This window comes from Mauremys mutica, chromosome 8 (genome assembly GCF_020497125.1).
Source record: "Mauremys mutica isolate MM-2020 ecotype Southern chromosome 8, ASM2049712v1, whole genome shotgun sequence".
NCBI lineage: Eukaryota > Metazoa > Chordata > Testudines > Geoemydidae > Mauremys > Mauremys mutica.
Genome location: NC_059079.1, coordinates 30,036,291 through 30,062,901, shown reverse-complemented (window position 1 = coordinate 30,062,901; position 26,611 = coordinate 30,036,291). Strand labels below are relative to the sequence as shown.

At 45.6% G+C, this 26,611-nt stretch overlaps 1 protein-coding gene across 1 annotated transcript in view; it reads right to left on the bottom strand.

The window, feature by feature from the left end:
* The window catches only part of LOC123376057 (calcium-activated chloride channel regulator 1-like), a 40,891-nt gene extending 17,055 nt beyond the window's left edge, over positions 1 to 23,836 (bottom strand). The window contains exons 1-8 of the mRNA XM_045027710.1: positions 23,525 to 23,836; positions 21,315 to 21,455; positions 20,726 to 20,876; positions 18,780 to 18,897; positions 15,434 to 15,611; positions 11,024 to 11,251; positions 5,825 to 6,049; positions 4,736 to 4,913 (exon numbers count right to left, since the gene is read on the bottom strand). Of these exons, the coding sequence (XP_044883645.1) occupies positions 4,736 to 4,913; positions 5,825 to 6,049; positions 11,024 to 11,251; positions 15,434 to 15,611; positions 18,780 to 18,897; positions 20,726 to 20,876; positions 21,315 to 21,455; positions 23,525 to 23,674 (1,369 nt within the window). The 5' untranslated portion in view covers positions 23,675 to 23,836. The remainder of the gene's footprint in view (positions 1 to 4,735; positions 4,914 to 5,824; positions 6,050 to 11,023; positions 11,252 to 15,433; positions 15,612 to 18,779; positions 18,898 to 20,725; positions 20,877 to 21,314; positions 21,456 to 23,524) is intronic.
* Between the last annotated feature and the right edge of the window lie 2,775 nt (positions 23,837 to 26,611).

Here is a 26,611-nt window from a genome sequence, read left to right as displayed (position 1 = left end):
TCTAACTCAGTTGCCATAGTAACAAAACCCATGACAACCAAATACACAACATATTCCTCCCCCCCTAATAAGAACATCCCCTAAATAAAACACACACTAAACTAGAGAAGGAGGGTAGACTGCCTCCATTCCCGGCTAAACCCTGGGGATTATTTTGCCCCATAACCGTGGGTTCGCCCTAACTAAAGATCCAGCCGATGAGGAGGCCTTCTGTCTCTAGGTGGATTACGGCGAACTTCTGGTGTTGTTGCACCCGAAAGTACTAGGGGCTCAGGGTCCGCAGCACGAATAGGTGAGGAGGTGGTATCAGCTCGTGCTGGGCAAAGGGGTATCTCAGCTGCCGGCAGTAATGGAGGAGAACAGTCAGGAACAGGTGACTCATGATTCGGTGTCTCACCAGGAGGGGTGAAGTCAGACCCCTCAACTGCAGATGGGTCCTGAAGACTGGCATGACCTGGCAACAGCTGATCTACATGTCGCCGCCAGGTAAGATTCTCTGCAGAATCTGTATAGGAAACAGGTCCTGTTTGAGTGATGACTGTGGCCGGGACCCATTTAGCTCTGGAAGTATAATTTCGAGCCAAAACTGGCTGTCCTGGGCTAAAGGTTCGGTCTTTTGCTCTGGGTGCCCGTCTGATGACTTGATATTGCTGCTGATGTTGCACAGTTTGTCTGGGTTCAGAAGGTTTCAGCAGATCAAAGCAAGTGCGCAGCTGTCGTCCCATCATTAGAAAGGCTGGGGAAGCCTGGGTCGTAGCATGAGGTGTGTTTCTATAGGAAAGTAAGAAGGTATCCAGACGCTTTTGAATGGAGTGTTGTCCCTTTGCTGATTTCAAAGCATTTTTCATTGTCTGCACAAATCTTTCAGCTAATCCGTTGGTGGACAGATGATATGGTGCTGACGTGATGTGGTGTATCCCATTTGCCTTCATAAAATTTTGAAACTCCTGAGAGACGAACTGCGGTCCGTTGTCGCTCACAAGTTGTTCTGGCAGACCAAAACGACTAAAGAGTCCTCGTAGTTTTTGGATAGTACTCTCTGCAGTAGTGGACTGCATTATAGAGACTTCTGGCCATTTAGAATGGGCATCTACTGCCACCAAGAACATGCTTCCTTCAAGGGGGCCAGCAAAGTCAACGTGAATACGTTGCCACGGGTTTTCAGGCCAGTCCCATGGGTGTAGGGGTGCCCACTGGGGTGCATTTCTTACACTCTGACATGACATACAAGCTTTTGCCTTCTCTTCAATAGCACTGTCCAATCTAGGCCACCAAAAATAGCTTCGTGCAATTTCCTTCATGCGCACTATTCCACAGTGACCGGAATGTAGCTGTTCTAACATCTGTGATCTCAGGGGTGGTGGAATAATGACACGCCTCCCCCACAACAAACAACCAGATTGGACCGATAACTCCGTCCGCCTGGACATGTAGGGAACAAGGTCGGGTGAGACCGGAGAGGTTTGTCGAGATTTTCCATGCATCACCAGGTCCATAACTTGGGATAATACTGGGTCAACGCGGGTTGCCTTCTTTATCTGAGTAGCAGTGATGGGTGTATTCTCTACCTGTTCAAAGTAGAAGATTTCCTTTTGGGCACTATCTTGATGTTTGACCGGTAAAGGCAACCTTGAGAGGCCATCTGCATTGCCGTGCAGAGTGGATTTCTGATATTTGATTTCATATGTGTGTGCAGAAAGTATCAATGCCCAACGTTGCATACGACTAGCAGCTAATGGGGGAATGCCTGTGTAGGGTCCAAAAATTGATGTCAGAGGTCGATGGTCTGTAAGAAGAGTAAAATTTCGCCCAAACAGGTACTGATGAAACTTCCTAATTCCAAAAACAATTCCTAATGCCTCACGTTCGATTTGGGCGTAGTTAGTTTCTGCTTTGCTTAGAGTGCGTGAAGCAAAAGCAATAGGTCTTTCTTCTCCCGAAGGCATAATGTGTGACACGACCGCTCCCACTCCATAAGGGGAAGCATCGCAGGCCAATTGCAGGGGTAAGGATGGATCAAAGTGCGTTAGAACTTCAGAATTTAACAATGCATCCTTAGCTTTGTTAAATGCAACATCACAGGCTTCAGTCCACTTCCAGGCCTTGTTCTGCCCAAGGAGCTCATGAAGTGGTTTTAGCAGTGTGGCTAACTGTGAGATGAACTTTCCATAATAGTTCAGTAGTCCTAGAAATGAGCATAGCTGGCTTACATTTCGAGGTGGGGGAGCCTCCACAATAGCTTTAACTTTTGCAGGGGCCTTATGAAGACCTGCAGAATCGATGATGTGTCCCAAATATTCAACAGAGGGCTTGAAGAATTCACACTTGTCTTTGCGAACTCGTAGGCCATACTCTTCCAGTCTTTGTAGGGTAGCTTCTAAATTCTTTAAGTGATCCTCTTCATTTCTTCCAGTGACCAGGATATCATCCAGATAGCACTGAACTCCTGACAAGCCACACAAGATCTGGTCCATAGCCCTCTGGAACAGGGCGGGAGCCGATGTGATTCCGAAGGGTAGGCGACAGTATCGATAAAGCCCCTTATGAGTCACAATAGTCAACAGCTCTTGGGACTTTTCATCGACGTGCATCTGTAAATATGCTTGACTCAGATCAATCTTACTGAACTTTTGTCCCCCAGCCAGGCCTGCGAAGAGGTCATCGATGCGGGGAAGCGGGTATTGCTCTGCACACAACACTGGGTTGACAGTGACTTTAAAATCACCGCAAATCCGGAGAGAGCCATCTTTCTTCACTATTGGAACGATAGGAGTGGCCCATGAGCTATGGGTAACTGGTATTAGGACTCCATTGGTGACCAGGCGCTCCAGGTCTGCTTCAACTTTTGGCCTGATGGCATATGGCACAGTTCGGGCTTTCAGATATTTTGGTGGACTGCCAGGTTTAATGTTCAATGTCACAGTGATTCCCTTCATACTTCCCAAATCATCTCCAAAAACAGCAGCATGTTTCCTTAGTATAGGGGTTAGACTGGTTTCTTCTTTAGTCATCCGGTGCACTTCTGCCCAGTTCAGCTGAATCTTCCCAAGCCAAGACCTACCCATTAAGGCTGGGTAGTTACCTCTCACCACAAACAGTGGCAATTTAGCCGCCTTTCCATTGAGCTCCACCTTAACATCAATAGTGCCCAACATGGGCACAGCTTCACCTGTATACGTCTTCAGAACAGTTTTTGTTGCCTTAAGCGGAAGATGCTGTAGCTTTTCCTTATACACAGTCTCAGGAACCAGCGAGACAGCTGCACTGGTGTCTAGTTCCATGCGTATAGGTTTGCCCTCCAATAAGGGGGTTACCCAGTATTCATGTGAGCCCGCTGCCAAAGACAAAACATGCAGTGGCACTTCCTCTTGTGAGGAGGTGTCACCTTGATCATCCTGGGTCTGCTCTAGGGTATGCAAGGTTCCTCTTTTTGTCGGCCAGACCACAGGCCTCTTTTTCTTTTGTTTACAGGCATACTCAATGTGTCCCTTTTTGCCACAGCGTCGACACACCAGGTCCTTACACCAGCATTCTGATGCCTGGTGACCCAGCTTACCACAGCGGTAACATTCTTGACTCTGCACCGTTTTGTGGGTCAGTTCTTGTGACACTTTTTGCACCCTAGGGGATGCACCGATGTATTGTGCCTCCCTTGTAGCCAGTTCCATGGAGACAGCAATATCAACAGCCTTCTGTAATGTAAGCTGAGCCTCTGTCAGTAGGCGCTTCCGTATAGCTTCACTGCAGAGGCCACACACTAACCTGTCACGCAGGGCATCATTTAACATCTCTTTAAATTCACAGTGTTCTGCTAGCTTTTTTAAAATGGCTACAAATTGTACAACTGTTTCATCTTCCTTTTGGTCTCTTTTGTGGAACCTATATCTTTCAGCAATTACCAGTGGTTTTGGGGAGAAATGAGACCCCAGGGTTTCCACAATGTCACTGTAAGATTTAGTCTCAGGCTTAACAGGGTGCAGTAAGCTGTGTAGCAGAGAGTAGGTTTTAGCCCCTACAACAGTTAAGAATATTGGCACCTTCTTCGCTTCTGTAATGTCATTTGCAATACCAAAAAGCTCAAAACGCTCAGTATACACATGCCACTGCTCTGTATTCTCATCAAAAGGCTCCAGGGGCCTGGTCAGAGTAGCCATGATTTTTAGTTTCACTTTCACAGTCAGTGCAACCAAGCAGCTTTTTTTCTTTGTTTGGTCTTTACCTTGACTTCTACTTCCTTCTGTTACTGGAGCAGCACCAGGATCCCACCCTCGTCGCCAGTGTTAAGTCCTTGGGGCAGCCGGTGTAGGAAACAATCACTTGAGGCCAGAGAGCAGACAGCTAACCAAAACCTCCATTTTATTTACAGAAACAGAGAGCTCATTCAGCCAGTTGAAACCGGCTGAGCTATCCCTTAATAGTCTAACTCAGTTGCCATAGTAACAAAACCCATGACAACCAAATACACAACACTCCACTAATATAATTATCAAACCTCGCTATTAAGCAGGGTGTTATCAGGATACAGGTTTTTTTTTAAAGCAAGAACAGATAAAGATAAACAATAGCTCCCAATATTGTTGTGTTTATTCAGCTGAAAATAAACATTCTGTAAATAAGACTGGAATTAGTTGATCTTATTTTCTTTTCATATTACAAGCTGTAAACCACTCCAGTTTTACATTTCATGCTTAAGGTGTTCAAGCCAAAAATAGGATTAGTTTAGAAAGTTACTCACCTGTCATGTCTGAAAATTGTTCAAGTTCTGGAGCAGCACTTGGCCCCAAGGCAATGGTGTGAATGATCGATCCACTGTTTTTCACATCCGTAAGGCAACTGCTCATAGTTGTATCCTCTCCATCTGTCAGCAGTACAATTTCAGAACCATCGAGATGAGAGTATTTTTGTTTAATCACCTGAATTGAGAAGAAAATTTCAGGTATTAGCAATAGGACTTTGCAATATGACTATTAGCTAAATGTTAGCTGCTCTAACACGGGCAGTGTCTCCATCAAGAAAAATTCTTAAAGTGCAAGTGTAAGGCAAAATCCTTTCCTCACAAGTGTGAATTGTGCTGGTGTATGGGGCTGTGTCATGTGGCAAGAGTTGAATTGAAAGTGTCTGAATTACACTGCCTGTACAGGGCAGGATGGTTCAGGTGTCTAGCACACTCCTTACAGCATTCCAAGTAGTAGTAATGGGTGTCCGCCGGCCCCCACTCCAGGTCCTGCTGCCAATGACAGCATATGCACAGGGCATGTGGAAGCCTGTCCATGCCCGTTCTGGAAAGTAACTTGAGAAATCATGGAACATGAAGGTGCTATTTTACATAAGGCCTTTTCAGAATAAAACCATGCTTAAACCAATGTTAAAGTAAACAAAATTTGGATTTTCTATATGAGAAGTTATATGATTTAGATCTTCTGCACAATGCCTTGAGATTCCGGCAAAGCATTCGTGTAAGATTTTCTCAACGCAATCTTAATTTTTTTGCTAGTATAAACATAGCAGGGCCTTGTTAATTTCTTAGGCGCTGAACCTGCTCCTATTGAACTAACTTGATTGAGCTTCCTAAATCTCTCACTATAAAACATATTTTCCAAACATTTAATTGTTCTTGTAGTTGTCTCTCTGAACCCCTTCCAGTTTCCCCAACATCTTCTCTGAAATGTGGACACCAGAACCAGAGACAGTATTCCAGTAATGATCTCAGTACTGCTATACACAGAGGTGATATCACATCCCTACTCCTACTCACTATTCTCCTCCTAGTTCCATCTGATTATCACTGGATTCCAGGATACATTCCCCCCAAGTTCTCCTTCACCTCAAATCCTTTGCACACTCCTTCGCAGATGTTAGTTCCTCCGTCAGGTGTTGTAGGCAGGTATTTGGTAAGATTCTGGCGTACATCCACACTGACTATTTGTCGTAGATGACATGTAATTTGTGCTATAGAATGGAATGTGACAATTCCAACCCACGAATCCATTTCGATAATCTGTAGCAGGAATAACTCTGCAGCTTGGGACAGACGTTTAATGCGATTATTCTGCAGGTGAAGAAAGGGACGTACTTAGAACTATCAAGGCTTTTCAAGAGAGAGAGCAAAAAGCAAGAATACAGCAATTACTAATGTTGTTCAGTTTGTACTGATAAATGGGAATGTACCTGCCATAGAGTCAGGGCCGGCTCCAGACCCCAGCGTGCCAAGCGCGCGCGTGGGGCGGCATTTTGCCGGCAGGGCGGCAGGCGGGTCTGGCGGACCTTCCGCAGTCATGCCTGCAGGAGGTCCAACAGAGCCGCGGGTCCAGTGGACCTCCCGCAGGCATGACTGCGGACGGTTCGCTGGTCTCGCGGCTCGGGTGGACCTCCCGCAGGCATGACTGCGGATGCTCCACCGTAGCCGCGGGACCAGCGAACCCACCGCAGCTGCGGAAGGTCCACTGGAGCCGCGGGACCAGCGGACCCTCCGCAGTCATGCCTGCGGGAGGTCTACCCGAGCCGCGGGACCAGCACCTCCCGCAGGCATGACTGCTTGGGGCGGCCAGATTCCTAGAGCCGCCCCTGCATAGAGTAGATGAGAGATTTGAAGGGAAAATATGGAAAATTAGACAAATACCCAATATCTGGGTAACCCCAAACTACCTTACATATCATCCCCAGACATATTCTTTCCAGACCAGTGGAGATGTGTACTTTGTTCTGCTATCATGGAAGGGTATCTGCATATTGAAACATCAAGGAGATATATAGCAGTGTCAACCAAACAGCTTTCTAATAATGTGCTGATATTCCTCACAAATAAGGTTTTCTCTTTCACATAATTTGTTTAGGTAAAATGGTTGCAGCCTCAGAGAACAGTATTCAACCTACCTATGCTTTAGGATAGCCCGTCTATTTCACAGGTTCCTGGCACTTTGAAAAGTTGGTAATTAGAGTGAAAGAGTTTATTTTAAATGTAAATATTTGAACAGATTTCTGAAAACCAGCTGATAAAGTTTACCGTTGGAAGCTTTCCTTTCTCTACAAAACTAGCTGTCATTATTCTTGATCTAGTTAAGGATTCTCTTTCTCTCCTATATTAAGATTAAGGGATGGGTTGATTTATATCTTTTACCTCTGGAAATCTAGCACTTGTTTGTCTCTCAATAGCTTTGGGTTGAATTTGATGCTAATGACAGTAAAATGCTCATAGTACTAGTCTACATAAGCTTTTCCAATCTGAAATCTCTCCAGAAGAAGGAATGCCAGCTGTATCAAAACATTTGGTTGTAAGATGGGGATGGATAATTATTAGAGAACACCACTTTCATTTTCACTTGTGATCTAGAATTTGAAGTATTGGTGTAGTTACATCCTGTGCCAGTCTCAGTCCCTAGCTGGGTGATTTCATAACATGTGTCATGCATGACAAACATTTATCACATCATAACTTCACTAGATAATTTGGGAAAATTGTCAATCTTTGCTGAAGATCAGTTCCAGGAATGAACTTGTATGGTGTAGCATGGCAGGAATAAATTGTGTTGGCAGAGCAGTATCGGGGAAGCTTACACAGGGTATAACTGCCCTGGACCTGCTTTCAGACAGTGTTTAGTACTTTACTTTCAAGACCACTGAATTCCATTCTGCTCAACTGTAGCTCATCACAAAATGCACCACGTATTTGAGATCCATATCTTTCTTTGTCACAAAGAAAATGAAATTATGATTTGGTATTGAGAAATACTCAGTTACAAAACTGAAAGCATATAAAACATTATATAGTAACCTGTAGGCCACAGAAATACATCATATACCATTTTAAGCATCTTCCTGTATGTTTTCACTGAATTCAATATTGTGCGTTTGTGTCAAATATATTAAGAGACACTCACAACCTGTTTAAGCCCCATAAATTATCTTTCTGAGAAAGAAGATGGATACCATACACCATCCTTTACAAATTCCATACCATAAGCCTAAGATCAAAACTTCATCATTTGTCTCCTCAGTGGAGTTGTGTTGATTGTTGAACTGAAGACCTACAATATTTGTATTTTAAAGAAAGCGATAGTAAAACCCTTATTTATACTATATAATAATATATATGGAGCACATGATAGTGTGATATAGCATGAACTAGGGATTCTAATGTTATTCCTTGATGATGAAATTTTGAGTGACTATATTCGGTATGATAGAAAAAAGCATTCTTGGAATGTTTTAGAGAGGTTTTAATATTTTTTATATTGGGACTACTTTTTATCCATCCACTTGTAAAGCCAGCTGCCTTTGCTATCGTTATTCAACTCACAGAGGGCTCATAAAGGTGTCTAAAAATTATGTATGGTTTTTTCCAGACATTAAGATGCCACAATTTTAAAGGCTCATATCACCTATAGCAGCCTCTGCAAGATCATGAAACTTGCATCTATGATATATTTTCTGTTTTGGGGAAGTACAGTGGTTCTGACATTCTGGATCTGAAACTAAAAAGAGGAGCACAAGTTATATTTTGTAAAGAAAAAGAGACCAAGTCTGGCATATCATTTTTAGGAATTTGATGAGTTTCCTTTTAGCAATCCCTAAATAGGTATAATGGGAGAAATAGTGGCCTCAATTTTTTCTTAAAGAATAAAGGATAATTACGGAAATATTGACTAAAGAAAATACTGTAATATATATACACCCAGTAGCGTAGCTAGTGGGGTGCAGGGGAAGCAGCTGCTTCCCCTCAGCACATTTTCAAAAAAGCTGCACCTTAGGCGGGGTTACCATGGCGCCAGGGGCGGGGCCCACACTCCACTCTGAAGCTTGGCCTGCCCTGCTTCCCCCAGCTTGCTGCATACTCAGCCGCTGCTGATCAGCTGTGTCTTCCAGCAGGAGGGAGACAGCTGATTCCGTGACAGGGAGGAGAGGGGAAGAACTGAGCTCTAGCAAGCTGGACTCCTGCAGGCAGGCTTTGCTGGCTTCCCCTAGTGTGCTGCATAAACCCTGCCCCATCCCTGCCTCGCCAATTAGCTGTCTCCTGGCAGGAGGGAGGCAGACAGCTAATCAGTGAAGGAAGGGGGAAAGAACTGAGCTCCAAAAGCTGGGCTCCTGGGGAGGAGGAGAGGCTGGGGCCTTGGGGAAGAAGGGGGTCGGTTGGGGCATGCCCCTATAGGGGGCACGGGCACCCACCCACCTGTCAACTGTTTATGGGGCCCGTGTGGGCCCATGAGCCATCAGCTGTTCAGCGGGGGCAATAGGGTAGCTAGCTAGGGCAGTGCGAGTGCTCGCTGTTTAGCTGGTTTTTGGCCACCAGCCAATCAGTGAGGCAAACTGCTCCTGGAGCAAGGGGCTGAGCAGCTGAGAGACCCCACCTCCTTCTCCTACCTGCCTCTTGTGGCACTGTGGCAGGTGTGCTTTCTCTGGCTCTGCAGCAGCAGCTCCTAACCTCTCACCCAACTAAAGGCAGCCAGTAACAGCAGCTGGTAAGTGTATATCAAAGGGGGTCTTTCTTGTGGTGAGGGTGGCTGGGGGGGAGACTGGAAACCCTCCAGGTGACTGTGAGAGCCACCTGGCTGCTGGTGGGATGGCCGTATGCATGGTGCGGGGCAGGGGGCTCAGCCAGAGGCATCTCCAAAAACATCCCCTGCACCCGGGCAACTGGACCAGGACAGACATTGGTAGGGAGGGAGGCACATCTCCTGGTCTCCTGTGGGGTGTGGTGTCCCTGCTTGCCCAGGCAGAGACACCTGCCTCTCAGAGACAGTGGCCATGTAGTGTGCTTGGTTCCCCCTCCCTGGCATCTGGGTGACTGCCTCTTAGGGGGTGAGGGGTGGAAGGGAAGAGGCAGTGGGGAAGGGATGGGGTGGGGGGGAGGAAAGGAAAACTGAGACTATCAGGGGAAATCTTCATAGCAGTACAATCTCTGCCTTGGGGGTGTGGATGGAATTGTCTCCCAAGGGAAGGCTGGAACGAACTATCTGCTGTTGTAGTATGTTTAGTTTAGCCCATGTGCTTTGGCAAACACAAGTCCAGGCACCATGTTGGGGGGCAGGGAGAAGTAGCCTGATTTTCCCTCTCCTGTCAGGGGATGGTGGTCACTCTGTGCTGTTCATGTGACTCTTGCATTTTTGTATGCTGGGTTAGTGTAGCCCTGTTGTTCCCAGGAAATTAGAGTCACAAGGTGGGTGAGGTAATATCTTTTATTGGAGCAACTTTTGTCGGTGAGAGAGAGAGAGACAAGCTTTGGAGCTTTCATGGAGATCTTTCTTCTTCCTGAAGAAGAGTTCTGTGAAAGTTCAAAAGCTTGTCTCTCTCACCAACAGAAGCTGGTCCAATAAAATATATTACCTCACCCACCTTGATATATATTCCCCCCTCACCCAGCTTTCCAGGAGTGAGTTTTCATGATGACATGGGAAGTGCTCTGACTGGTCCTGACTTCTCTGTATCAGTCCCTCTAGCTTGCACTGCAGCCCAGTACCTGGGGGCTGGGTGCCTGTAGCGCTGAGACTCTGTGAGATCAGGGTCTCACAGACCCAGCTGGGAGGGGAAGGTCACTCCTCCTCGGCCTCTCTCTTGCTGCCTCCTTTTCCCGAGTGCCTCATGATGCACAGAGCCAGCGTGGCTAGGTGCTGCATTGGAGTCTCCCAGTGCAGCCCCCCACTCCCTCTCCCCCATGCAACCCCCCAACAGACCCTGCCCACCTCTGTCCGATTGTCTCTCTTATGCGGAGGACTGTGCCCCCCCCCAGCTCCTGTGTGCTGCCTGCTTCCAGGGGCCACAGATTGCAGAGCAGCCCCCTCAGGAGAGATGAGAGGGGCTGTCCCACCGGGTGCGTGTGCAGCCCCCCGGAGCACTGCTTTGTCCCGTTATATCCGAATTCCTGTTATATTGGGTCACGTTATATCGAGGTAGAGGTGTTATTTGATATGTCGGGTGGCGCCTTTTTTTATGTGTTCGCTCCCCCTGATGTTAGAACCTGGCTACGCCACTGTATACACCACATTGTTTTATAACTGCTAAAAAAAAGAACTTATATGTTTATTCTTACCCCAGACATGCTCCCAGAAACATCAAGTACTAGACAGACTACTCTGTCTTTGGTCTGCAGCAATGAGAAGGAGGTCTCAAATGGAGGACTTGTGCTATTTATTGGAGAGGTGTTACTGAAGTCAGGAGAGTTCATAATTACTTCCCAGGTGCTTTTGTAGTTGCACATTTTGTTCTGCATATTTGTAGCCTTTTCATTATGAGTACTTTGATCACAGAACTCAACCACCTAAAAGAAGCCAATTGGAAGAGAAGAATGATTACTGAAAAGCAAGTGAACACATGTAGTAGCAAATCACAGTCTACTGTATTTCCATTGCTCACCACAAATACAGAAATTCTTTGCCTGCTCTAAAGGCTATAGAGAATAAAATCCTTCTATGTCCTGGACCTTGGAAGAAGTCATCAAAGAAGAGTGTTCCCAAAGAATCTGTCTCAAGGGTTAAACAGGTATGTCCACACTGCAATGAGAGGTATGACTGGAGCTCAGGCGGGCATACACATGCTGTCTTTAATCCAGCTAGTTTGTCTATATATAGAAGTAAAGATGTGGCAGCCTGGGCTGTACAAACCCACCCCAAACCCTGGATATATACTCCACATTGCTAGCCTGCACCAGTGTCCATGTCACCATGTCTTTGTTGCTATTTTTAGCCTCGCTAGCTAGATTAAAGCTAGCACCAATATGTGTACCTGAACTTCCGTCATACCTCTGAGTGCAGTGTAGACATACCTGTATTTAATCAGTGTTGTAAGGATGCCCTGGCAATGCAGATATCATCAGTAAAGTTCACAGTTATGTAGTTACTATGGAGTCTCAGTGAATTGACACATAAGGCTCTAACTCATCTGGGACACAACATACTCTGCCAGGGGAAAATCATGCAGAAGGGGGAAAAGTTTTCAAAACAAAAACCCTCTGATCGTCCTAGCTGGCAGAGGATAAATAGCTCACTGTGTCTGTGCCCCCTTGCTACTCCCAGCAGGGCAGAATTTAGCCCATAGAATATTTTCAAAGCTCCAGAAGTAAGGTGTGGAGTACCTCTGTCAGATTGCTGAGCACACTCAATATCCATACATTTTAGTGGGAGTTTAGCACATCACAGGATTAGACTATCACAAAGGAATAAACCTTCTCAATGTTGTAACAGAAAATGTCCCAGCTGGGTAACTTTGTTATCTGACCCAAACGGGAGCAAAAGTTACCACAATGTCAGGGTATTTCCATACACCTCTAATGGGACAGATAGGCCCCACACTGGCAATAAAAGGGTTAATGAGAACTTATGGACCCAGTTGGCCCCATCCCACTACACCAACAGCAAATGTCAGGCACGGAGAGAGGAGCTAAAGGAAACTTAGCTAAGCTCAGGGCTGCCCAGGAAGAAGAGCAGAACTCTGCTTCTCCAGAGAGAAGCCTGGTTGCAGATCAGAGTCTGAGCCAGCTTGCTGGCCTGACAAGCTCCTGCTAGAAGGGACAATCAGATCCTGGGGGATCAGCAGAAGCAAGAACTGTTTGGAGACAAGCCTTGAATTGAAAGGCTGCGTCCCACATAAGTTTCATTGGACAACTCTGTTTTGAGTTGTGTTTTTTGTTGTTGTTTGTTGTTCCTGATTCCTTTGGAAGGGGTAGGACTCAATTGACCCTTGGCCAGAGGGCAAAAGCAATACTACTTTGGACCCCGTAGACATAGCAACATATCAGCAGAGACCTGCAGCTAGATGAATCATACCCTGAAGGGCCACAAAGGGGCACTCCAGAGGCAGCCCATGCAGAACAAACTTGGGGGAGAATGCAGGCACAGATCTAGCACTAGGGGAAGGGAAGAGGTCAGGACATTTTTTTAAAAATTAACACTCTCGGAAGATACTCCCCAGCAATATGCACATGGAGCAACTACTGAAATCAGTGGTGGAGCAGAGCACCCACCAACACCAGCAGCAACAGTGGCTCCTACAGCAACTGGCCACTCAGCAGCAGCAACTGATTTGAAACTTAGCTGCTCAGAGCGTGACCTGACTGCAGCATCCCACAATGGCCAGGCTTCCTCCATGGGTCTGGTGGACACGGACCTGGCCTTGGCCCTGGTACCAGTCATATTCATGAAGATGGGGCCTTGTAGTCCATGCTGAGGAGCGAGATGGGACGCCAATTCCGAAGGTCATGGAGGTCCCCCTTCTTTGGTAGCAAGGTGAGTTCAGCTTGCCTGCATAACAGGAGAGGCACCCCACTTCCTAAGGACTCAGCCCCGATGATGGCAAGGTCCGGACTGAGGACGTCCCAAAACACGCAGTAGAACTCCACAGTCAGCCCGCCCATATCCAGAGATGTATTAGTGGGCATCTGATGGAGGGTTTCTGAGAACTCGGTAAGAGTGAGACGCAGCTCCAGCCAGTCCTGGTCACCTGCGCTGACCGTCAGGACTCCGTCCCAGAGCACCCTGCAGGCATCGGTGTGGATTGGACCAGGGAGAAGAGTCTGGAATAGAAGGTCTTGGCCCTCACATGCATCTCCACCAGATCCATGAAGAGGTGACATCCTCTGCCAAAAGGCAGGTGACATGCTTCTTAGCCCCCTTCTTTTTCTGCCGGGCATAGAAGAAGTGGGAGCCGCAATCCATCTCTCAAAGGAAATGAATGCGGGATCGAAGAAAGGCACCCCAAGCCCAGTGGTCTTCAAGGGCCCAGGGGAACCAACAGCTGAGCCAGTGCTTTCTTTAAAGGAGGAGGACTAATGAGCAAATTGGCCCATTAGCACAGGAAGACAATGCAGGGGAGATAAAGGCAGACTAGCAGAGCCAAAACCAGGAATGATCTCTTAGTAGAGAGATCCCTTCTCTCTCCTCTCCTCAGAGAACTGAGGAGAAACTGAAACTGTAGATAATTATGGTGCCTGGATCAGTAAGGGGGTGGGAAGAGCAAATGCAAATAAATTGCATTGGGGTGGTTGACAATTAAGGTCGCTGAGTCTCTGAAGACAGGAGAAGACAGGAGCAGGACATTGCCCTGTCAGAATGTCAATCTTTTAAAGCCACAGCAGGCTGGGGAAGGCCTATCTGTAGCTCATGTGAACCTCTTGTTAGGTGGTGTTAGCAGCAGCAAGGACCAGGTTCAATATCTGAGGTAGAGAGCAGCTGAGGAGTGCATAGTCAGGTTCCAAGGCAGAGTCAGTAAAAGAGTGAGAGTCCAAGTCACATTTTGGGGTCCAAGTCAGAAGGTGAAGTCCCAATCAAGCTGAGATTGGGGCAGGAAGAAGTCATGGCAGCTACAGAGACTTCATGCTGTTCCCTGGACATTCCTGGAATGCCCCTTAGATTTATATAGGGTGGGGAGCCAATCAGGAGTCATGGGGGTGCTGTCTGTCAGACCCATGAAGGTGGGACTTCCCATGATCTGTGTCCACAGCAGGTCATGGGCAGTGGCTGGCAGGATACTACTACCAGTTTGTAGCAGGGTTCTCGTCTACTGTGGCCTTTCTCAACAATCTGCTCAAGAACAGCAGCTTGAGAAAGATCCATTGGATGGAAACCCGTGAGAAGGTCTTTCAGCCACAAAAGCCTCACCTCTGTAGGGAGCCCATTTTATACAACCTGGACTTCAAGGAATTCCTCCTACACACTGATGCTTCTGAAGCTGGATGGAGGCTGTCTTCTCCCAAGTGGTTGATGGTGAGGAAAATCCCATTCTGAGTTACAAATTGTTCCCAAGAGAGGCCTACTCCATTATAGAAAAAAAGGACTTAGCTGTGAAATGGGCCATGGAGGCACTCCAATATTACCTTCTTGGCAACTAATTCACCCTGGTCCTGGATCATGCATCTCTACGATGACTCTATGCCATGAAGGACATCAACCTCTAACTCACGGTGATACTGCTTTCTCCAGACCTTCTCCTTCTGTGTCTTGTATAGGACTGGGTTGCTCACTGAAATGTAGACTTTTTCTCTCAGTAGAGGGAAGCTGCAGTGCAAAGCAGTGCCCTAAGTAAGATCTTTTATTCTGTGTGTGTGTGGGGGAGGGAGGGGGGATGGGTGCACACGTGGAATGGGTGGGTGATGAGGCAAATAGGCCTGGCAATGAGAAGGTAAATGAAAGCCAGTGGATCCACCTCACTATACTTCAGCAAATGTTGGGCATGGGGAGGGAGGACTGGAAATGTTGTTTGGAAAGCAGAGGGGAAGTTTTTTGGGCAGAGTGATGGCTTGAAAGAGGCTTGGAACTGTGAACAAAGAAAATATCTCCTATTGTTTGATTCCTACTGTATTCAGAGTAACAGGACTTTGTGTATATACTTTGTAAACTAACAAGATTGCATCAAAGAAATACTTTACTCCATATCAGTTTCTCCTAATGGAAACAACCCACAAGACCCTGAATACCTAATTGCGTCAAAAAGCAGTAACAATACTTACAGAAGGGAGGCTTTGCATGTACATTATAGATGCTGGGGCATTTTGTGTTTTTTCTGGTACAAATGTACATCCAGCTTCATACAGCTTTGTCTGTTGATCATATTCACAGTCTCTTATCGTGCAGCTGTTTCCTGTGCAGCTTTGGAATATATATTTACCCATGACATCAGCCGAACATCTGAAGGAAGGTGTTAGAAAGAGGCTTATCTAACAAGCCACATATAATCAACAAATAATAATCTGTTGTTTATTTGAATCGTGGTAGGCCCAAAACCTCCAAACACGATTGGCATTAGTTAGACACCATGGGCAGTGGGTGAACCATGGACTTGGGGAGGCTAGCCCCCGGCCGCCCCATCCCTTCTGCCTGGGGCCCTGCCCCTCCTGCCCACCTTCCCCTGCTGGAGCCCAGAGGCCTCTCCCCATTCCTGGAGCACCGAGTTGGCAGGCAGCCCAGCCCCCAGCCCCCAGCCCCAGAGCAGCAGGCAGTTGAGCGGGCAGGCAGCTGAGCGCGGCCCCCACCACCGTGGGCGGACAGCATGCCCCACCCACCCTGGATCGCCAGGTGGGTGGGTGGCACGAGCACTGGCTCCAGCCACCCAGAATCCCTGGCTGCAGGCCGGCCCCCACTAGCCCAAGCCTGCGGCAAGGGCCCTGGAGCCCTCCCAAGAGTGGTAGGTCTGGAGGCTCCCACCCAAGGTGGAGGCAGAAGCAGCCCTTGCTTGTGTCACAGGCCCCCCACCCAGGGCAGGTGGAGGGACCCAGGCTCCCCACCGCTGCCCGCGCAGCTCTCCCCAACCCAGCTCCGGCCAGGGTGCGGGGCCTCGGAGCCATGGCCTGGCCATTATAAGGGACACGTGGGCAGCTGTGGGCAGGTGGAGGGTCCGTGGCTTATCTTATCATGGCAAGGCTGCAACTCTGGGTCCCTCCCCTCTCCTCCCCCCCGGCTGGAGCCGGGTCGGGGAGAGCTTTGCGGGCAGCTGTAGGCTGCGGCCCTGGGCAGCCGGACAGTGGAGACATGGTTCGGGGGCTGCTCTCGGCCCCCCCATCCCCTACCTGCACCCCAGGCAGGTGGAGGGTCTGCCATGCCTGCCCACAGCTGCCCGGGCTCCCCAGCTGGACTCCATGCTGGTCTTTCCAGGGGGTGGGGCTTGAGGGGGGAAGAGGAGGGGAAGGGGTGGGGTCCGGCTAGGCCCGTCCACTTTCAGAAAGTGGGAGGGCAATGCCCCCGGGTGCCTGGTTCCAGTGCCACTGGCCCGAGGCTCTGGCCACACAAGAAGGAAGAGCCACAGCAGAGCGAGGCCGGAAGCAGGAGGGGATAGGGGAGGAGTGTGGGTGGGGCCACGCAGGCAGTCTGGGTAAGCTTAGCTTCCCCTGCCTTTGATACCCGCCACCCATGTTAGACACCATCTCTGCTCCAAAGACTTTACAATCTAATTTACAAGTGGTCACAATAATAAAATACTGGTAGCCTTTTTTTTTCCTCTCCAGAGGCATCCTCTAGAAATTATTTATAGGTTGTGTGTGAAACACCATCTATGTGAAGAATAACAGTGCAAGTGCCTCCACTACTCCATCAATATGCCTCAATCCAGACTTGAAGGACCCTCTCCTGAGGTGAACTGGTACTACCTTTTCCATTCCCATTCAATCACTGTCTCTGGGACAGAGTTCTAGGGCTAGAGCTCAGCCAACACTCTGATCACCAAGGTACTAGCTATTCCCCCTGGAGTGAACTTAACTGGGAGACGGGTGTTCAATGGCTTAATTAGACACAGGGCTGATGTGCTAATGAGAGCAATCAACCCATCAGCTGGGAGCAGTAAAGAGGCAGGAAGGAAGTGCAAGAGGGAGGCTGCCAGGAGCAGGGCCGGCTCCAGAGCCCAGCGGGGCAAGCACCCGCCTGGGGCGGCCCTTTCCCGGGGGGGCGGCAGGCTGGGCCGGCGGACCTGCCGCAGTCATGCCTGCGGGAGGTCCACCGGAGCCCTGGGAGCAGTGGACCTGCCGCAGGCATGACTGCGGAGGGGGCGCTCGGCCGGCGGCTCCAGTGGACCTCCCGCAGGCATGACTGCGGACGGTTCGCTGGCCCTGCGGCTCAGCTGGACCTCCCGCAGGCATGCCTGCGGCAGCTCAACCGGAGCCGCTGGACCAGCGAACCGCCCGCAGCTGCGGGAGGTCCAGCCGAGCCGCGCGACCAGCGGACCCTCCGCAGTCATGCCTGCGGGAGGTCCGCTGCTCCCGCGGCTCGGGGGCGCCTCCCGGGTATGATTGCTTGGGGCGGCCAAATTTGTAGAGCCGCCCCTGGCCAGGAGATACAGGGGCTCACCATGAGGAGATCTTTCCCTCTGCCACCCCAGAGAGTGGGCTATGGGGAAGTTTATGTACACTCGTACGTTGCTGCCCAAGGCTGTACTGAGGAACTGGTGGAGGGAACCTAATAAATAACACACTGATGCTTATAAACCTGGAAAGTGTCCAGCCAGTTTGCGGTGTTTGAAAGGGCGGAGCAGGGAGCCCTGTCAGTTTCCTTCGGTGGTGACTGCCAATTAGAGTGCCAATTGCAGTACAGAAGTTTGGTGATATTGATACTTATCCATTAGGAATTGGACTGAAAACACCAATTCATTTTACAGCAGTCAACAAGTGACTGGCAGATGGTAATGAGTTTTAGGCATGATCAAACTGGTTCCAGTTCAGATCAGTGCCTGAGAGGTGAAAAGTTCTGTATCCCATTTAAAACCCTCTGAGATATCCAGTCTCACTCTATTTTTTGTTTCTCATTGACAGAGTTGAACATTTAAAAATAACGCACTTAAATATGAAGAATCTAGAGAACATTATCATAAGATAGTAATAGCGCTAAAACAGGGCAATAATGGGGTGTGTACTTTGACCATGTCCCTTTTTAATATTTCAATAACACTAAACATGAACTAGTAAGAATGTTTTGTAACTTCCAGGATCTTCCCCCCAACCCCCGAGGAACTTGAGAAAACATTCTTATTTACTACATGCTAACTGCTAGTTGTAAGCCAGGGTAAATCAGAATGTAGAGAATAGGAACTAAAATCTGTAAGAGCATCTAAATTAAAAGCTCATTTAGTGGTAAAAATGTGACACATTACAAAATGATAGTGAAGATTCAATGAGACTGATCTGTAGACAGCAATATTGTTAGTTAAACATTATTGTATAAGCTTTTTTTTAATCCTATGAACAACAACTTGCCAAAACTCTTTGCGTGGGGCTCAAAGTACAGACTGAACACAGATAACCAGTATGTGACAAGTATCACTGAGATATTTAAAATTTCATCAGCTGAAGACAAAATTTAAAACATTGGTACCTAGTTGCTTCAATAGTTTCTTTTCCAGAGTTTACAGACAAATAGAAAGGTGCATCGTAATTATATTCATCAAATACTCCCCAACGAAGATGGGCCCATTCATGGACAAAAACTTTAGCTGTGGAAGAGCAGGAGCATATGTGAATTCTAAATATAATACTTTCAAGTTTACTTTATATTTCCATACATAATTTAAACTAATTTAGGCCCAATTCTACAACCGCCTCTGCTTGTACATACCCTTGTGCCCACACAGGACTCACTGTGGGATCCGGCTTGAAACCCAAATAGCTCACTGTGTTCAGATTAACCCTCCCAGAACATTAACAGACCTAAAGTAAAGATCTGTTTCCATACAGTAGCTTCTGACTATTCCAGGTATCAAGCAAGGTTTCTCATGTTACCCATGTCTTTTAAAATCATCATTCTTAGCTCTTATATAACACAAAGGAAAAGGTGTATATTAGAAAACCATACAGAAGTTAGTTTAACTTCAGTTTATGGTAAAACTAAGGATTACATAGATAGTTGAAGGCGGAAAAAGTGTAAAAGGTTAGACAATCAGAACACTTTCACAGAAAACCAAACTATCTCACCAAGACCAAGGGGGAGGGATAGATCAGTGGTTTGAGCATTGGCCTGCTAAACCCAGGGTTGTGAGTTCAATCCTTGAGGGGGCCACTTAAGGATCTGTGGCAAAAACTGGTCCTGCTAGTGAAGGCAGGGGGCTGGACTTGATGACCTTTCAAGGTCCCTTCCAGTTCTAGGAGAAGGGTATATCTCCAATTATTACCTTAAGATAATTTACCCCTTTCTTGCAGGTGTTGGTAAAGCCATTGACATATAGAATGTATATAATGTTGTCTAACTAAAGATGGGCCAAGGAAGCAGAGCTCACATCAGATTAAGTTTAAGGCAGAATTCAATATTTGAGTTCAATGCTTTACCCAGCTAGAATTTGGGTCTGTATTTGACTTAACTAGAATCCAGTGAATTATTCTAAGGAGATTTTTATCCCAAATTGCCAGAAATCTGATGAGAAAGACTGTTCTGGTGAGATTTCCACCATTTTAGGCCAAAAAACCTCTAACATTTTGATCCAAGCTAATGCAGGTTTGTCTTGGATTTGAATCCAAATAACCTTGCACCTTTACCAGGGTTCAGATTTGAGAGACTGGTTTTGACGTAGCTCTATTATAAAAGAAACACATAAATGATTGATTCTAACTTGTGTATGGAACAGAGATAAATAAATTGGACAGTATATTGGTTAAATGGGCATAGGAGAAAGTCATTGTTAATGATAGCAGGTTACACTGCACAAAACTGAGAGGTCTCTATTGGGGCTTTTTTATTTGCTTAATAATGGCCTCGCATAGGCAATGCCCATGCAGTCAAAAAACTGGCTGATGAAATCAAAATGGGAATATTGTTAATTCCTTGTGAATGTACACTTACAAGAAGGGTAGTTGGGCAAATGTGACTTTCAGAAGTTCCAAGAAAAACCTTCACGTCCTCAGAGCGGGATCCGCTCATGAGAGTTTGGTCTATTCTAGAATTCTCTGGGACTGGTTTTACCTTCATGTTTACCAGGTTACACCCACCTCAACTCTCAGATTAGTTTACTGCACTGTAATGTTAAGATATAGATTATTTACAAGTCAAAGCAATGGTTTATGAGGAAAAACAACCCTCATTTACTGTAAAATTATTAACCAGAATTTTCAAGAGACTGGTAATTTTAGGTGCCCCCATTTCTGGGTGTTCAACTTAAGACTCATCCAGGGAGCCTGATGTTCAACACTGTCTGAAAAAACAGGCTCTTTTAAAGTTTCGCAGGCTGGGCAACCAAAAACTGAGGCATCTCAAATTACTAGTCACTTTGGAAAATCTTGCCCATTGCATATTTATAACAAAAGCAGAAAATTAAGGATAGATGGTGCTACCTCGTGATCCATAGATGTTATGCAAACTGTCATTTAACAGGAAGTTGGGAGTGAAATGAATGTATTGTCCCTTTTCCCCACATCCTCCATATTGCAGCGTGTAGGGATCATCTCCGTACTTCAAGGAAGGATTAGCCACGATAACATCTGCCTAAAAATAAAATAGCCCTTGTTTAAAGAGCAGCAGGAAATGGAGGGTGGCAGATGATTCTGTTGAGTGGGCTCATCCTGCAGCTTTTACTCACCGAACACTCCCATGGATTGTTTCCCTGGGTAAGGACTGGGCACTAGGGGGCAATACAAATTCTAAAAAGAGCAATTTATATTCCCTCGTTAGAAAAACGTCGGGGTAACACGCAATACTGGGTGGGGGATTTCTAAAGTGCAGCACTACGTTAAAGTGCATCAGGGAACATTTAGTACACAGCAGCAGGGTCTACAAGGATCAATTAATGAGCAATACTTTAATGTGTTTTAGAAATCATACCTCCACAGTGCGCATTACTCCACCCTGTAGACAAGACCCTATGTCATAAGGGTATGAACACAACAAATACTTTTGGTTTGTAATGAGCATTCTAAGTCTTACCTTATCGTATGACTCTGTTTTTGCACTTAAATACTCAGGTTTTGGCGGCCAATGCAGAGGAATTATAATTTTTACAGCCTTGAAAAAAAATCTCTGTTTTGTAGCAGTGAACAAGTAAGTAGAAGCCTCTTTGACCATGTCCTGGTAGGGAAAGAAAAGAAAAGTTTTATGAATTAACAATTGAACGGTCGAGGCAATGAGTAGTTTAGCCTTGCCAGGAAAGAAAAATACATAAAGTAACACTAAGTATGTGAAGACATAGAAAGAAACCAACCTTGGCCAAGGGAAGGGCTGGGACAGATTATTTCCCTCATGGGGCAAGGAGAGACCAAATTGTAACTCTGAAAGAGTCTGGAGTGCTCCTAGGACAGTGCAAACATACACTGTCCCTTTCTCAGGGCTTATGATAAAAACCACAACCTATCCCTGAAAATAAAACCTGAAAGAGATCCTTCCAAACATGAAATTTCCTCAGTTACATGAGCCTGAGGTGAAGAATGGTTCAGTCCTGGACCGGTACTTTTCATTAATCTGTAAAGTGTACTGTGGGGCGTGAGGAATCAAATAAAATGATAAATAGTAAGTAATAACCCATGGTTTCCTTTTTCTTCTCCCTGGGATCCTTCTATTAGAGTCTACTTTCTTCCTGCCTCTACAGTGGGCACTACTTTGTCACTATTTTCCTGTTCCCCTCCTCCTTGCTCCTTCCCCACCTCTCCTGAGTAGTTTGGGGCCACTAGTTAATGGCTATGCCCGCTTCAGTTTACTGTTCTCTTTACAGCAAATGCTGAATGACCAGATCATGGAGCAAAGATCTGCATGGTGACTTTGAGAACTTAAAGAATAACTAAAAACAGAAATATCACTATATATATATATATGTACACACACACCAAGGGTTTTAAAACGTTATACGTATAAGGAGCACATGGGATCTTTAAAGGGGAGAAGGCAAAAATCCCGCATTTATTGAGAATACAGCAGTTAGCATATGCTTTTCAACACACATACACACACACCATGCGTTTCAACACACATACACACACACCATGCACCCAGTCCTGCCAGTTGATGTTCATAGTTACCAGTCCAGATCTGGATCAATCTAGTGGCCAGCCAGCTTGGTCACAGAGGGGAGCTGGGCTCTGTCGGTCACGATCTGATGATCCTGGAGTATGACAAGATGAACCCAAAGTCTCCTGGCAAACCACCCTGTTCTTATAGTCCTTGTTCTCTGTTGAAGTCTATGGATTTTGCTGTGTCAGTTTATGACCTGTTACTCCTTAATTGGTGGTATCTTTTGATGTAAACATTCCAATACACCCCCAAGAGGGTCATCCTGTCCTGATTTCGATTTAATCAATTGTCCTGTCCTTAGGGGTGCCAGCCTCCACCTCAGAGTCATCAATCTGCCCTTCCTTAATTATGGATGTGCATTGATGGTTCTCTGGTGTCATTAAATCTCTTTCCTCCTTCTTCCTTGACCATCTGGCTATAACAATGGCCTTCATACCTTATCTTTTCCTCATGCATACATTCCTCATTCACACAAACAATCTTTTACAGAGACCTTCAAAGGTATACAACAGTTTTTATGTTGAGCAAGAAAAGGCAGTCTGTCAGATGCATTTCTACCAATGTCCCAGAGGGTTATTCCTTTCTGCTATTCAAAAAGGGTGGCTGGCAGGATGAAATCAAATCATACATTAATTCTCATAGTACAATTATAAAATCCTGCTCATACATAAGAACACAGTGAATATCTTCAAGGATGGGGGGAAAGGAGAGATAAAACAAATGGCAAACATTGTAATGGAGGTTCAGTAATTGGCAATTAAATATCCATTTTCTGGAGATTCTCTAGTCTAAGGTACTCATGGTTTGAAAGGAAGTAATTAAGAAGGAGATGATATATAGAATCAGCCTGACCCTGAGCCATGATATTCCTGTTAAACTTCAAGAGATGAGTACACTCATTTTATTAACAGCAACACTTGAATAAAAAGTGAAGCTATGAACAAATTTAGTAGCCATAGAATTGATCTAGTTCCCATGAAAATGGAAAGAAAAGAAAAAAAGAAAAAAAACCCTAACAACCCTTGACATTAATGGGAGCTGGAACTGGGCTTTTAAGATTACTGCTAATCTAGAGGTAGAAATAACCTGGAAGTCTGAATATCACTGAATGACAAATATACAAATGTACTTACCTGTATGTTTCTAATGATATTGTGATCTTCTGGTAACTCAGGGTTAATTGCGATAACAATATCCTCATAGCCACCATTTTTCAGCTGTACCATAGAACCTCTCACTACAGATAGCAGAAATAAAAGAACCAAGCTCTTGAACACCCTCATTGTCCCATTCTCCACAATTTTGTTATAAAAATGATGCACAGCAGCACTATTTATACAATTGCTTATTTACACAGAAGCAGGGCCGTCCTTAGCCATAGGGACCCCTCTCTCCCCCCTCCCCTCCGGCAGGGCTTGGTTGGGTAAAGCTGCTTGGGAGGGCTTGCTGGCTGCATGCTGAGGAAGTGAAACTGAAAGAGACTCACTGGACAGCCAGTCCAAGCAGCAGGGGCTGGATTGGAATGCTCACACACTGCTGGCTGGGCTGGGGATAGGGTGACCAGATAGCATGTGTGAAAAATCAGGACAGGGGATTGGGGCAGGGTGACCGGATGTCCCACTTTTATAGGGCCAATCCCAATTTTTGGGTCTTTTTCTTATATAGGCTCCTATTACCCCCTACCCCTGTCCTGATTCTTCACACTTGCTGTCTGGTCACCCTAGGTCGGGGGTAATTGGTGCCTATATAAGACAAAGCCACAAATATTGGGACTGGCCCTATAAAATCAGGACATCTGGTCACCCTAGCTGGGAGGGCATCTTTCCCCCAGGCTGGCAGCGATTCATCTCATCCGGCAGGATGAGCTGCTGTGGCTCTGTGGGTGCCCCGTCCCTGAGATCAGATGCTGTGCTAACTTCACCATGGTCCGTGGTGCTGGTGGCGGTACCCAGTAGCATGTGATTGGACCTGAGGGTTTGCTGCTGCTGTTGCCACTCTGCACCCCAAGAGGTGGATTTTGGGGTCCTACAGCTTTCCACCTATCTCCTCCTCTACTGTAGCTGTTGGACCAGCAGGCTGGGGGTGAGCCAAGCATGAAAGCAGTACTGTGTTGCCATTTAGATTGTCATTTAACAACTTTGTTTGCCAAAAATGCTTGCTAACAATCCTGAATCCAATTTATATATATATATATTTAAAAATCAATATCTTAGCCAAAAACAGAAAATTAACAATTTTGACAATTATTTGTGACAAGTTTGGTTTGGGGCAGGGAGTGGGCCAGTTTTCAATAGAGGAACAAAAAATGTTGACTGGCTTTCCTATAGGCCTATTACTGCTAAATAGAGCCCTCCAACAACTGTAATATGTTCATCTCCTTACTAGTGTATAGAGCAGGGGTAGGCAACCTATGGCATGCTTGCCAACGGCGGAACTTGAGCTGATTTTCAAAGACACTCACACTGCCCGGATCCTGGTCACCAGTCCTGGGGGGCTCTGCTTTTTAATTTAATTTTAAATGAAGCTTCTTAAACATTTTAAAAACCTCATTTATTTTACATACAACAATAGTTTAGTTATATATTATAGACTTATAGAAAGAGATCTCCAAAAATGTATTACTGGCACGTGAAACCCTAAATTAGAGTGAATAAATGCAGACTCAGCACACCACTTCTGAAAGGTTGCCAACCCCTAGTATAGAGTGACCATATGTTGTACTAAGATTCTTTTGCTTTTTTTCCCAGTGAGTCAGTGTAACTTTTGCCGGCCCAGAGGTTGGGCAGCCATTGTCTTACGTTTTCACAATGTTTTGTCCAACTTCCATAAAGTAAATACATGGTTAATATGAGTTTAAAAGGCCAGGGACACTTCCTTGTGAAAATCTGTGCAGCAGATCATGCTAGAGCTGTGAAAATGTCAGTTTTTGATGGCATTATCATGTATTTCTGGGAGTGCCCAAAATGTGCTGCTATTGCTAACGTCTTTCCAAACAAAGAGAAAGCACAATAGGACTTGTGTAACTTTTCTATGATATATGAGATGATTCTGTGCTGACTTCATTTTGGTCACTTTGTGCTTTACCTAGGAATAAAACTACGGTTATGTCTTCCCACTACTTGAAAACCCTGCTTATTAAACTGGATAATGCCATTGATCTATTTACAGTATAAGGTTGCTATAGAGTTGTAACTAACATTAAGACTGATGCCCACTATACAGTTAAAATTAAAAAGTGGTTTTGTAAAAATGACATGGGTTTCCAACTCTACTGTTTCTCAATCAGGGTGGAGCGCCTTGTGAGGTCTCTTCACACTAGCTCAAGGTCACGGGCTCATGGCTATCGTATATTAGTTATTTTAAATAATATTTCTGATAATCTGACAACAATTTTAACAGTTATTTCTTTAAAAAACACTCTTATAAGTTATGTCATATCGAAAACAACTTTCTGGGTCACAAAAAAGAAAACAGAAAGATGAAATAGGATTAGCTATACAAACACAGAACGGTTCTATACTTATGTTTGCACATCATGAAAATAACCAAGTTGATCAAGATCATCAAGTAACTGCTGAAGAAAATTTTTATGCAGACAAAGCTCAAGAAACGCAACAACACATGGAACAATCATTTGAAACAGATGCAGACACAAAACAAGAAATTACAACAGTTGAAACTACTAGCATGGAATATAGATGACATTGGCACATGGCTGCAATCTTTAAACAACTATAATAAATAATTATGTCCCATTATACTTGAGAAAGGCCGGTCTTGAATATCCTAAAGACATTAGAGGTAGGAAATTCACAGAAAACAATTACTACAAAAGTCTTTCTAACGGTGAAATTATCAACAGACGGTGGCTTGTGTACTCTAAATGCAAGATGCAGTATTTTGTTTCCCTTGCAAGATTTTTAATAGCTGCAATTTTAAGATAGCAACCATCGGTATTAATGATTGGAAATCTTAGTCACACATTCCCGCAACATGAAAAGGCACAACACCACATTGAAAATATGCACAAATGTTGTGAGCGGAGTGCAAGGTTAAAAAATCAGACAACTCTTGATGTTGTAAAAGTAGAATGAATTATATTGTAAAAATAGAAAGGATTAAAGAAATGCTGTCTGTACCTTTAAGCAAAATTGCTGGAATGCTGCAATCCAGGCGTCAGGAATACAGACATTAACACAGAGCAGTTGCACCGTTTAAGG